This window comes from Rhyacophila brunnea, unplaced genomic scaffold (genome assembly GCF_057557595.1).
Source record: "Rhyacophila brunnea isolate RB1 unplaced genomic scaffold, BYU_Rbru_1.0 scaffold_1, whole genome shotgun sequence".
Classification (NCBI taxonomy): Eukaryota; Metazoa; Arthropoda; class Insecta; order Trichoptera; family Rhyacophilidae; genus Rhyacophila; species Rhyacophila brunnea.
The window spans coordinates 65,503,066-65,515,410 of record NW_028232751.1 but is presented as its reverse complement, the minus strand read 5'-3'; the positions used below and the strand labels follow the sequence as shown (position 1 = coordinate 65,515,410).

At 36.1% G+C, this 12,345-nt stretch overlaps 1 protein-coding gene and 1 long non-coding RNA gene across 7 annotated transcripts in view; one reads left to right on the top strand and one right to left on the bottom strand.

Annotated features, from left to right (window-relative positions):
• Nucleotides 1-716: 716 nt before the first annotated feature.
• On the bottom strand, nt 717-2,167 carry LOC147080137 (uncharacterized). Of its 3 annotated transcripts, none has more exons than XR_015070833.1 (3): nt 2,037-2,167; nt 1,230-1,373; nt 717-994 (listed from the first exon to the last, which is right to left on the bottom strand). It is a non-coding gene; the product is annotated as an uncharacterized LOC147080137 (long non-coding RNA). The 3 variants fall into 3 exon arrangements; XR_015070835.1 differs by lacking the exon at nt 2,037-2,167 and adding an exon at nt 1,958-1,993; XR_015070834.1 differs by lacking the exon at nt 2,037-2,167 and adding an exon at nt 1,460-1,474.
• A 329-nt stretch (nt 2,168-2,496) lies between these two features.
• The window catches only part of LOC147080134 (uncharacterized), a 43,248-nt gene continuing 33,399 nt past the window's right edge, over nt 2,497-12,345 (top strand). The window contains exons 1-4 of one of the 4 annotated variants that reach the window (XM_085948243.1): nt 2,497-2,770; nt 3,642-3,791; nt 4,686-4,728; nt 6,110-7,250. In XM_085948243.1, the coding sequence (XP_085804369.1) occupies nt 2,627-2,770; nt 3,642-3,791; nt 4,686-4,728; nt 6,110-6,138 (366 nt within the window). In that variant the 5' untranslated portion in view covers nt 2,497-2,626 and the 3' untranslated portion in view covers nt 6,139-7,250. Of the gene's footprint in view, nt 2,771-3,641; nt 3,792-4,685; nt 4,833-6,109; nt 7,255-12,345 lie in introns of those variants that run through there. The other 3 variants (XR_015070805.1, XM_085948228.1, XM_085948235.1) reach the window with 3 other exon arrangements.

Below are 12,345 nucleotides of genomic sequence, written 5' to 3'. Positions count from 1 at the left end.
TAAGTATTTAAAAAAACATATACTTACATAAACATCTATTTATCCAAGAATTATTTGATACTTGAATCTGTATTTTATATACCATATTCGATGGATGTATGTGGTGTAGATATTTTGTAAAATATTTGGTACGTATTTATTATTTAACTAAGCGTATTTAATTTGCTACATGACCTGTAGCTCTTTTATAATCACAAATTATTGTTGAATGTTCCGAAAATGAGTTTATGTGCCGAAACAGCTGTCAAGGTAAATGACTCAGTTAAAGTAGAATTAACAAAAATAACTATATTTCAAAACCATTATAATCCATCTACCATGTAAACACCATTTCAAGTAATAAAGAAATAAAAAGTCATCTAATTAAATAATATTATACTAGAAAAAATATACTATCTATATACCCACTTAATTTTCATGTAAAGTTGTAAAACGCCCGGTTACTAAATAGAGGAAGGACAGAGTCTTCTGGCACGACCGAATCACATTGGAACGGTGTTATTGTCATTTGAAAGTAACAATACTGACACCTAAATGAGTCGCCTACACTGCCAGAATCATCTGAACCCTGTCTACCTATCTATATACAATTTATTGTTATTTTTTTTCATATTTGTCCATTTTATTACAATATCGTGTTACTTTTAAAGCTCATTGTAATTCTAATAATTATATAAATATTTTTCTTGTATTCTGTGCATAATGATTATTAAAACTTTCTTAACCTAAACCAAGTATTTTTTATTGAATGATCCTGCAAAAATATTCAAGTACAGTTAAGTGACATATTTTGTTTTGGTGTATAAGCCATAAATAAATATACATAAATTATATTTAATATATACATGTATACTGTATGTATAGCCACGGTTGGTCTTGCACTTGTTGCTGTAGCTATGCGATCTGGTGTGGTCCATTATCCAAAAACACTCAATCACATCCCTGGTCAAACAGCGGGCAGCCGTGTAGTGAGTCTGGCTGGCCTATGGTGGCACTAGAATGATTTCAATATACACAGTCTGTTAATTTGAATATGTTTTCGACTGAAAGTTGTAAAAATATTAGAAATCAGGATTTAAATAATTAAAAAACTGTTTCATTAAATATCATATTCATACCTATGCAAAATTTTGATTCCTTTAAAGTACCTATACAAAATAAGGATGAATATAAACCAAACAAAAATATTTGTTACTGGTACTGCCATAGTAAAGTAAAGTTTAACATACTTCCCTAATAGAACAAAATTCCCAATTCTTGTCGTTCTGTAGATGTTTCATTTCAGTTTTTACCAACGATCCATTAAATATGAATTGGTCATAAACACTCAAAGGAAATCTGGCACTCACTGCCAGAATGTCCATGTCAGATACCTGCATAAAAATAAATGTCATGTTATGATTATACGTAATGAATATGAATGTATCAGAAACAACATAGATTTTATTACGAATTTCACATTTACAGAAAATTTTCTGTGCTCATTTTTGAAAGTCTCCAAGTATGACGGGTATATTCGCACATGGGTGCAGTTAATGCACCCAATGATTTTCGGGAAACCTGCCCTTTCTTGAAGTCTGAAATTAAAAAATATTTTTACCGACACAAAATAATATTCCCGTTAAATTCTTATTGAGTAGGTAATTTACTTGTTGTGTCTATGCGCAGTTACTCTAGTTACATGACATGTACATTGTAATATTGTATAAATTGATCAGAGGGTATCAACACAACACTAAAGACTGTCAGCGCTGTATGGCGACTGTATGTAAGTATTACTAAGCACTGCTATTATAGCATCGGACACGTTTCCTATGCATCTGCTTACTGATGCCTGGCTCATTGCGCAGAAGACTTGGCCTACCCGTTTTTGGTACGCTCCCTCTGCGTAGAAACGCAAAATAGTCAAAACCTACAATTCAAATAAAGGAGACATGTTATTTCAATAGCATATTACCTTCAAATTCTGTTAACCCTTCATGGTAAATGCTTATTTATAATATGTGCAGTTATGAAACTGAGTAAATCTATCTTACCCATGAGCCATGGCAATCTTGCCCTGTCATAAAGTAAGGTTATATTAAATGTCGATGTAATTTGTCGCACGCCATCTCATTATATCTTCAGCGAGTAATAAGCATTCAGAAGACGTGTACATTTTGTCAACACACAACTGTCACTTTGACATTCGTATATGTATTTAGTCTATGGCTGCATCCAATGCTGCCACCTTGTTTCAGATAATTAAAATACACTTTACGCGAAGTGGGTAAAAGTTGTAGCAATTCTGAAAGCGCTATAGTGTACGTATATTTTTCATATTTAATTCGTAAAAATTATAGAATATTTGGCGTAAAATATTAATATTATTTACAATTTTAAATCTGGCGCGTAAATAAAATTATTTAGTTTATGGCTGCGTCGCTGACGCTTTGGTGTGGGGCCAAACGCGAAATTCGCATCAAATCCAAGCGGTAGCGAGGGCGTTGCGAATTCGCTGCGAATATTCGCTTTGGTTTGGGGAAGGCTTTATATCAGTGACAAAAAGATGGCAACACTGTGGTAGGGAATATTGGCAACCCTTCTCGGAAGTAGAGCCTAGCTGTCACCTTTCTCGCTCCGAAACATGGATGTAAAGCGAGAATTTGAAGATCAACTTGGCGGAGATGGGCAGACTTGGTTTGATGTACCAATCATTAATCCAGGAAACCCAGAACCCCGAAATTACATAAAGCAAGAAAATCCCGAAGATACCAGTTTAAATTTTGAGGTTAGTTGTTACAATCAGTTTCCTGCGAGTCCATCGTCTTACAAATCGTTTATGTTTCATACTAGAGAGGAGTTTAGCTTTATGGTGTGTTATTTAAAAACATACAAGCGTACTTTTAAAAAGATTACGGATTGACCGTTGTGATCAATATTTCCACAATGACTAAAGTTGTTCGGTAAAATTCACAAAATGTTTAATAAACAAATAAATTAGCAAACATATTGATTAATTTGAAGTTTTTTTTCGACAGCATATCGTCGCATATGTTCAATATCTGCTGACTTCACTCACATTTGAACGTTTTTTTAAACTTCTACTCTATTTCCACGCAAGTCAGACGATTTACGCTGCCACTATCAGTGACACTTTGTTTGAATCCACCGCGCGCCTGTCAACTCTTACTAGGAAGTGTTAAAGCCAGTCGTTGGGGTGCTTCTGCGCTTAGGATTCACCTTCAGAACTTTTTGGCATGCAACAACCTAACTCCGCTTAATTTAAGTCCCAAACCAGACTAGTCTGGATTTCAAACATGTTTGATCGTTAACACGCCGAGTTGCCAGATTTTTTTCGTTAACCATTAAGTCAGACTGAAGAAAATGTGTAATGATTCTAAAATTTATCACGTTGCATTTATATTCTTAAAATTAATAAAAGACAACGCAAAATTATTGTTCTCTTCAGTTCATCTATTATTTAATTTAAAACCTACTTGCAAATACCTTAAAGTTTCAGGATTATCTGAAGGCATTACGGTATTATTAGGTAGGTATGTTTAACTGCATTTTTAATGTGGATTTTGTAGTCGCCCATTGATCGGACTTGATGCCTTCAATTATGGAATTACACACATAATATTTATTATTTTTCATAGTGTCCAGCAACATGTATCACTGCTATAAAACCTGAGACCGACCTCCAGCTAATTCACATAAAGCGCGAGTTTGTTGAAGCTGTTCAACCATTATATGATGAAGATTCTCAACCTGGGTGCTCGTATTCAGATGAAACCCCGATACATTACGTACGTAAAATGTTATCTTGCTGTAGTCATTTATCGAAGATTGCCATCCAAACTGTAGTACATTTCAATATCCTGGGTCAACTGTATATATTTGTGAAGATTGATTATCTTCCTCATCTTGGTACATTTCAGTAAGTCCAAATGCATGCAGTATTACGTCTCTGTATCCTCCAGTTATGAAATATTCTTTGAAAGCCATCGTAGTGTGTTCTTATTAAATACATAATAAATTCGCTTTCTAGGCAACGAAACAATTCTAAACTATAATATTATACTGTATAATCGTCACGATTGTAGTACCATACCATGGCGTTAAGGTAGTGCATTCGGCTGATACCGAACAATCGGCGGTTCGAATCCAATCGAGTGCGTTTTTTTCGTGTGAAAATGTCATGTTACACGCCTAAAATACACTCTGATATGATTTTCCAAACGCGCCAAAAGAAGTATAACTTAAAAATGTTAAATTTCAATGACTTGTAGGTATCTTTTGTGTCATTAGCAAAAATATATGTAGCAATCATACCGCTTAGCATTAAATGAGTAAAATACTTCAATACGTTTGTTTTGTTGTCGAAACAAAACAATTATTGCATGATAATATTTATCAGCATATCCTCAATCATAACTAGATCAGTAGGGTTTTGTTGTAATTGCGACAATATCTCTTATAATATTTGAACATACTGCATTATTTGTGCAAATTAGAAGGACTGTGCAGAAATCCTCACTCTACCCATTGAGTCCATCACAAGACGCACCACTATTGTCACGAGTCCTCTGCATAGAGACAACAAACGTCTACATCTATCTATACCGCTGTTTCAAACCACCCATCTGCCTTCACATCATCTACCTCCAAAGATACATTCAAAATTATTTTGCTCTTTTCAGAATTTGTCAGGACTGACTAATATAAAACCTAAGGCCGAATACGGTGTGGATATGAAATGCGTGTTTGTTGATGATCCAAAGTTAAAATCTAAGTATGAAGACCATGGAGCTAGTTGCTCTATTCCAGTACATCAAGTCCGTTCAATTGTATGCATTGTATGTTTAGTGTATAGTTCACAATTAAGTACCTAATTACAAAGAAGAAAGTAAAAGTGTTATAGTTAAGAAAAAAATTGTACGCTATTTTAATTGAAAAGTGTTATTATGACCACAGAATTATTATATTCAATAGAGAGAGGCTTAAGGATATTTCACAACGAATCGTACCTAGTTGAATACTGTAATATATAATTGTTAATGAAATCAGTGACGTTATGTGGGGTCAGTGGCGCACCCAGGATTTAATATTGGGGGGGGACAAGGAGGAGAATGTAAATTAGTCCCATAGGCTCTTTTTATTCTTCATATAATTATTTTTACATATTTTCACAATACATGGCGATATATTTGTACAGTTTCTCCTAGTTTTTATTAAATTGGAGGCATAGTGGCGGTAACCGTTAAGCGTGTCATTAGCGACTGGCGGATTGGAAGTGACTAACAGCGACCATGCTGGACATATGCACCTAGAATGCTAAAACATTACTCAAATAGTATCGTCTGTGCTACCCGCTTGGTCTAGACCAGTGTTTCCCAAAGTGTGGTACGCGTACCCCCTGGAGTACGGGAAGAGTTTGGTGGGGGTACGCGCTGCACCGGGCTATGGCTGCGTCTGGTGCAACAAGCATTAATACAACATACATTTATGATGTGTGTTTATCTCACTTATCTGGTCAACGCTACACGTCGAGCCCCCCACAGCCCGGGTCCCCAGGCTAGAGCCCTGTCAGCCTTCCCCAGCCATGACCTACACCACTCTGGAATTCGGGTGGACACCGAGAATTTTTTGACAGTTCATTAGGGAACGGGTTTCTAAAAAAAACCGACATTAGTGTTTCGAAATTAAAATCTAAGACATTTTTCTAAAAAGGGTGCTGGAGATCATATAGTTTATTGGCTTTAAATTTCAATGGGTCTGATGATTTTCATATTTTGGGGGGTGCCAGGGCCCCCTGCCCCCCCCCCCTGGGTGCGCCACTGTGTGGGGTCAAGTAGGTCATGCATCTTGTGCAATGGAATTTGAATCTATTAGAACACTGAAAGTGTGTATTTACCTTTTGTTGAGTGGGCATAGCGCCTGAACATGCCGAAAGGCAGAACCTGGGTCGCAAAAAACGACTCAAATGGAATAGTATAAAACTTAAATCCATTAGAATATTATTATTCATTCTTTATATACCCAACGCCATAATATGTAATACAATATAATATTATATATTTAATGTTATTGAAGATAGTAATAAATAATAATGTTCATTTTGTAGAATTCTACTCAATTTGCTACCGCCCGTAATAAGTGTGATGATCTTTTGGTCGGTATGAATTTGGATACAGCTATTAAATCGAATGATCCCAGCAAACATGCGTCAGTGTCCAAAGAAAGTCAAGATAGGATGATTCAGTATTCCGAGGTAACAATAGATGGACAAAACATCAAAGAAGAATCGCAATTGCCGAAGGTGGTTCTCAAAAGACATAAAAGATCGCAAGTTGGGGAAAAATCATACGCATGCGATGTTTGTCTATTACCATTCACACGAATCGCCAATCTAAAAAAACATAAAATGAAACATACTGGAGAAAAACCATTCCAGTGCGACGAATGCTTGACAAAATTCACACAACGCTGCTCTCTCAAGAAACATAAAATGATACACACCGGCGAAAAACCATATGAATGCAATCTTTGCTCATACAAATGTTCAGATAGCGACGTACTCGAAAGACACAAAAGAAAACATACTGGTGAAAAACCATATGAATGCGATGTTTGTCAACTGACATTCTCGCAGATCGCTAATCTTAAGACACATAAAATGAGACATACTGGTGAAAAGCCATACCAGTGCGAAGAATGCTCAGCAAAATTCTTGCACCGCTGCTCCCTCAAAAGGCACAAAATAACACATACTGGTGAAAAACCTTATAAATGCGATGTTTGCTCTTTTAAGTGCACGCGGCTTAGTAATCTTAAAATACATAAAAATACACATACGGGTTAAAAACCAAATTAAATGAATGTTTTCTCATAAAGAATAATGTGACACGTCATTTTATAACCACATAAGATGACACACCTGCTGGGGGTCATAATTTTTTCGAAAAGATTTTTCTGTTCTTTAAATATTTGTGTTTTTAAATTACGTATGTTTAATAAAAGAATGTTACATTCTTAAATCTTGTAAATTAATTGTTGAATAAAAAAATAGTTATTTCAATTATTAGCAAGTTCAAGTACCTACGTATAACAAAAATCTCGGATGTTTCAATCTCTTTGGGTAATATTGTACTTCTGCTAAAACTGTCTTCTCTTCTTTCGAAAACATGATCAATAATAATTGTACATCGTGGATCCCGTATTTTCTCTAGTAGCTTCATATCCTGTCAATAGATTGTTTTTTACACATTCAACTGTTTTTTGTAATTTTCCTTGATCGTAAGCTCCTTTATCTGTCTTTCGTTTATCTTTACATGTGGAAAAATGCACATTAATTATCATATTATGTTAAATAAGCACTTATTTTAAAAACTTATGTATTAAATTGAAAAACATGCACTCTTTCGAGAACCTACCTACTTAGCTAACATAAAATTATAAACATTTTATATCAAATACGATCATTTTTTCGAACGATATAAATAATGCATCGTGCTCCATCACTAGTTAAAATAATGACTATGCGAATTCATAGAAAATATATGGGGGAAGTGTGACACAACACAAAGGCACACTTACCCCATGCGTTTACTTTCGTGGGGAAAGTGTGTCTACTCGATTAAAGCTTTAAAATGCTTATCAAGAAATAAAACGATAGCAAAACGTGAAGCAGGGTATCAAAACACATATACTCACCAAATTTTACAACCATAACGTACAGATTTCCGTGTTTTAAAAAATATTTTAGTAACAGCTACTATCTCACTCGTCGACTTTAGAGTGTAGTCTGGAGAATAATCCATGTAGTCACCTCAAAAAACATGGTATCGATACTATTTCTGATTATTTTTATAAATCAGTGATTTTGCTATCACCTTTCCATAGAAGGCATCATCCAATTTGTAGTAGATACTGAGATATCTTAGTAGCTACACTTACCCCGATTCACCTTACATAAGTAGTTAGTTCATGTGGGTGCAATTCCCGAAAGATGCAGTTTGTATCCTGCTGGGTGTCCTTTTATTTTCAAAAAGATTTATTCTATTGATTATATATTTCTCAAAAGTGTTTTATAATTATTAAGTATACGAGGGTGGGTCAATAATTCCTTAGAAAAAAGCATTAAAACAGTTTTTATTTTTGTATTTTTTTTTTATTTCTCAACATAATCTCCTTGGAGCTCAATATACTTGGTTAGACGTTACTCAATTTTTTTAAACCATCAGAAAAATAAGTTTTCGGAAGGTCCTCAAAATAAGCATTTGTCCGATCGATGACTTCTTCATTTGAAAAAAAACGTTGTCCACTTAGCCATTTTTTTAAGTTTGGGAAAAGGAAAAAGTCACTGGGGGCTAAATCTGGCGAATACGGTGGGTGGTCGACCAATTCGAACTTCAATTCTTCAATTTTAGCCATTGATCGTAAACATGTGTGAACACGGGCATTGTCCTGATGAAAGAGGATTTTTTTCCTGTTTAAATGAGGCCGTTTTTCTTCAATTTTGTTTTTTAGCTGGTCCAATAAAGATGCATAATAATCCCCTGTTATTGTTTTTCCTTTTTCCAAATAGTCAACGAAAATAATTTCACGTGCATCCCAAAATACAGTAGCCATAACCTTACCAGCTGATTTTACGATTTTCGCCTTCTTTGGACATGGTTTGCCTTCGCAATCCACTGCTTTGACTGTTCTTTCGTCTCGGGAGTATAGTGGTGTATCCATATTTCATCTACAGTCACAAAGCGACGAAAAAATTCATCCGGATTGCGTTGCATGAGCGACAACAGGGCTTTAGAGGCCACCACCCTATTGCGTTTATTGTCGACTGTGAGCAAACGCGGCACCCATCTTGCAGAAATATTTTTCATGCCCAATTTGTCATGTAAAATAGAAATGACGCTACCTTTTGAGATCCCTGTAACCTCAATTATCTCACTCAACTTTAATCTTCGGTCACTTAACACCATATCGTGGATTTTATTGATCATTTCTGGTGTAGTCACCTCTACAGGACGTCCTGAGCGTGGTTCATCCTTTGTTGATGTACGACCACGTTTAAATTCATTTAACCAGTAATAAATAGTTGCAAGTGAAGGAGCAGATATGCCGTGAACTAAATCCAACTCATTTTTTATTTCCTTTGCTGTTAACCCTTTTATATTAAAATGTTTAATAACAGCTCTAAACTCAATTTTCTCCATTTTCCATTTTCCACAAGCAATTTTTTTTTTTAAATGTACGAGAAACACACAACAACCCCACCAATCTGATTGAAACTTCGCAGCATACTGAATCGGTAGTGCCGCTGCATGAAAACAAACCGCTTACAGTACTAGTCGCGCCACCTGTCGGCTTTTCTAAGGACTTATTGACCCACCCTCGTATTATATAATATAATAATACAAGCACAGCTGTTATGTATGATATTCGGTAGATAATAAAACTAATTGCAATAAGAATGACTCTTTTGTAAAATATCCTAGCAAATGTAACATGGGTCTAAACTTCTTGGGGATTCCCGATTCGTCTACCAATATTTAATATTGTGTTTTTTACGGGTTGACGGTTAAAGACGACATTATTCCTGTATCTACAGTAATAATATATTCAATGTTAATCAACCTTCTGACATCAACATAAATGTATTGATCTTCAGTTTATGTTTTTAGTAGTAAAATTATGACGACATAACTGCAAGGTTTCCGCCTTGTAGTTAATCCTTTTCTTAGTTTGAAATAACGTTAACTTCCCAAAACAAAACCGATACAAAATCCTCATATAAGTCTCGCAGTTCACCCTGATCGGTCTGCCGACTCCTCAGAGTGAGCTGTGGATGATAGAAGTCGACCTAAAAAGGTCATAAACAATTATATGTAAGTAATATAAAAAGGTATCACATAAGTGTGATTTTTGTAATTTCATAAGTGCCACTAGCATACTGCGAGTCAATATGTATTTGAATTATTTCTATAAAGTTATTAATTTAAATCGCTGATCAAATTTAAAATGTTATTTCCAGTATATGGAATCACACCGCGAGCCATACTCTCGCATGAAATGCTGTATAACCCTTTGTGTTAAATAGAGATAGCACTATCCATGTATTTTACTCACACACCTTGTTGTATAAAGCCTAGTGAGTAAGAAAGAGAACACTCTAAGACAGATTCTCTATAGTCAGATCTCCTACGTGAGAGAGAGACAAATTCACAATCTTAAAATATAACCGATCCCAAGGGAAAATCTTTTGTATCGAACTTTTTAGATGCGATTATTGATTTATATAACTTAAATGTAAGATTGAATATTGTTTATGTTATTAGACTGTATTAATTAAGTATTCTTATAAACTTTATTAACATATCGTAATGGTTTTAGCGGTAAAGACAATAATTCATACAACATCTCAACTCACAAGATGAGTTGTATGAAGAACTAAGAAGGTCGAAATATTCTATTTCCGATTATTCTAGCTTTCCTAAAAGTATCCAATTTACTATCTATTAATCAATTCTGTCTTATGCATACATTTTCTGAGTAAATCATCACGTATTTTCTTTCTTACGAGAACGAGACAGGAGGTTTTTCTCTCTTTGGCAAAGCCCCCTCTCCGATGTCCCTTTGGACCTCTATAAAAGAGCATAATCTCTTTCATCAAATCAGTTCCGTTCGGACCATAGACTAATATACTTGTTCGGACCATACAGCCCAATGACATTAATGGACAACTCATTTCATATCGGCGAGCACGAGAAATAGTGCATGAAACTCATTCACAGATGACGTATAGGTAGACGTCACGTGATCATATGACGTTGCATTTCCATTATACGATATCACGCTTCGAGAATTTAGAGTAATATAGCCTTTATTGTAATGGTGTATTAATGTCGCGGTCAACGGCTGGTCGGCCCCAAGTGGACACATTGACGCCAGTAGATGTGTTCATAACAAAAGTTGGGAAATGCCAAACTGCCAGCAAGTCCCATCTGCTGGCCTCCCCGCGGCGACCTCCGGGCAATGCAGCGTAAGCTGTAGCTAACAGCAGGGGGCAAAGGGCGAGTGACCGGCGCCATAAAACTGGCCTTCTGGCTTAGGTAAGGAAATCCCCGACAGAAAAACCTGGTCGAGCCGACCTTCAGGGCCCTCGTGGCTCAGGCCTCGGGAGCGCTGGACTAATCACCTTGCCTCCTTAAACGAAACAGATTAACAAAACACCTACACAGCAGCCTCGGACAATAACCGGCTCTGTAAAACGACAACCTTGCATGGAAATTGACAATGAAACAAGTAGAGTAACCTCTCTAACAACTCGAGTATGCGCATTGGGACATATAATGTTCGCACCCTGCGTACCCCCGGAAAGGACCTGCACGCCACACGCATCATGCACACCTACGGTGTGGACATCCTAGGGCTGAGCGAAGTGCGCTGGAAAGGAGCCGGGAGAAAGTTGATTGAGGGTTACTCTATTGTCTACTCAGGTCAAGAGCGATACCATCGCCAGGGAGTGGCAGTATTGATGTCAAAGAGAGCGTCCCGTTGCCTCGTGAAATGGTAACCAATCTCGGAGAGACTGATACGTGCCTCCTTCAAGACGCCTGGTAGCTCCTTGACCGTCTTTCAGTGCTACGCCCCCACTGAAGATGCCGACGCGCAGATGAAGGATGCTTTTTACGATTCTTTCCACGCGGCAGTCTCCGCCATCCCCCGAAGAGACCGCGTGATTGTAATGGGGGATTATAATGCGAGAGTAGGAGCAGACCCGGTGCTTGCCCCCACGGTGATGGGACGACTTTCCTTTATTTATTATCCTTTGATTTGTAATTTAATTATTGTAAATCCAAGGTATTATAGATGGCTGCACTATTATATCTAAAATGTTAACATAAATTTATAAACAATATTGGTATATACTACAGCTGATGATGATACATACTATCGTATGGAAAATAATTCATTTTTAAGTTGTGGACTTCTTGTACTTATCATGCGACGAAAGCAATAAAATCGTCTTCAAGTTTTTGTCATTGGCCGGGAACCTTTTTTGATACCTACACCTACGGCAGGTGAATTTTAAACACAGCAAATTTTTCACAGTTTTGTAGTTACGCTATTTCTTAATGTATATGAATCAGTCATTTAATAAATAAAGACAAATATCACCAACAAGTTAGTTCAAGTAAACAATCGACTCCCACGTCCTCTATACTTAATTGACTTTTTATGCAATAATATGTACCTACCTATATTTTGTACTGTTATTCAATTGAAAATGTCCATTAGGATAAAATCGGTTGAATATCAAAATTATGAAATAAATGTGGAAAAAGTACGAAAAAA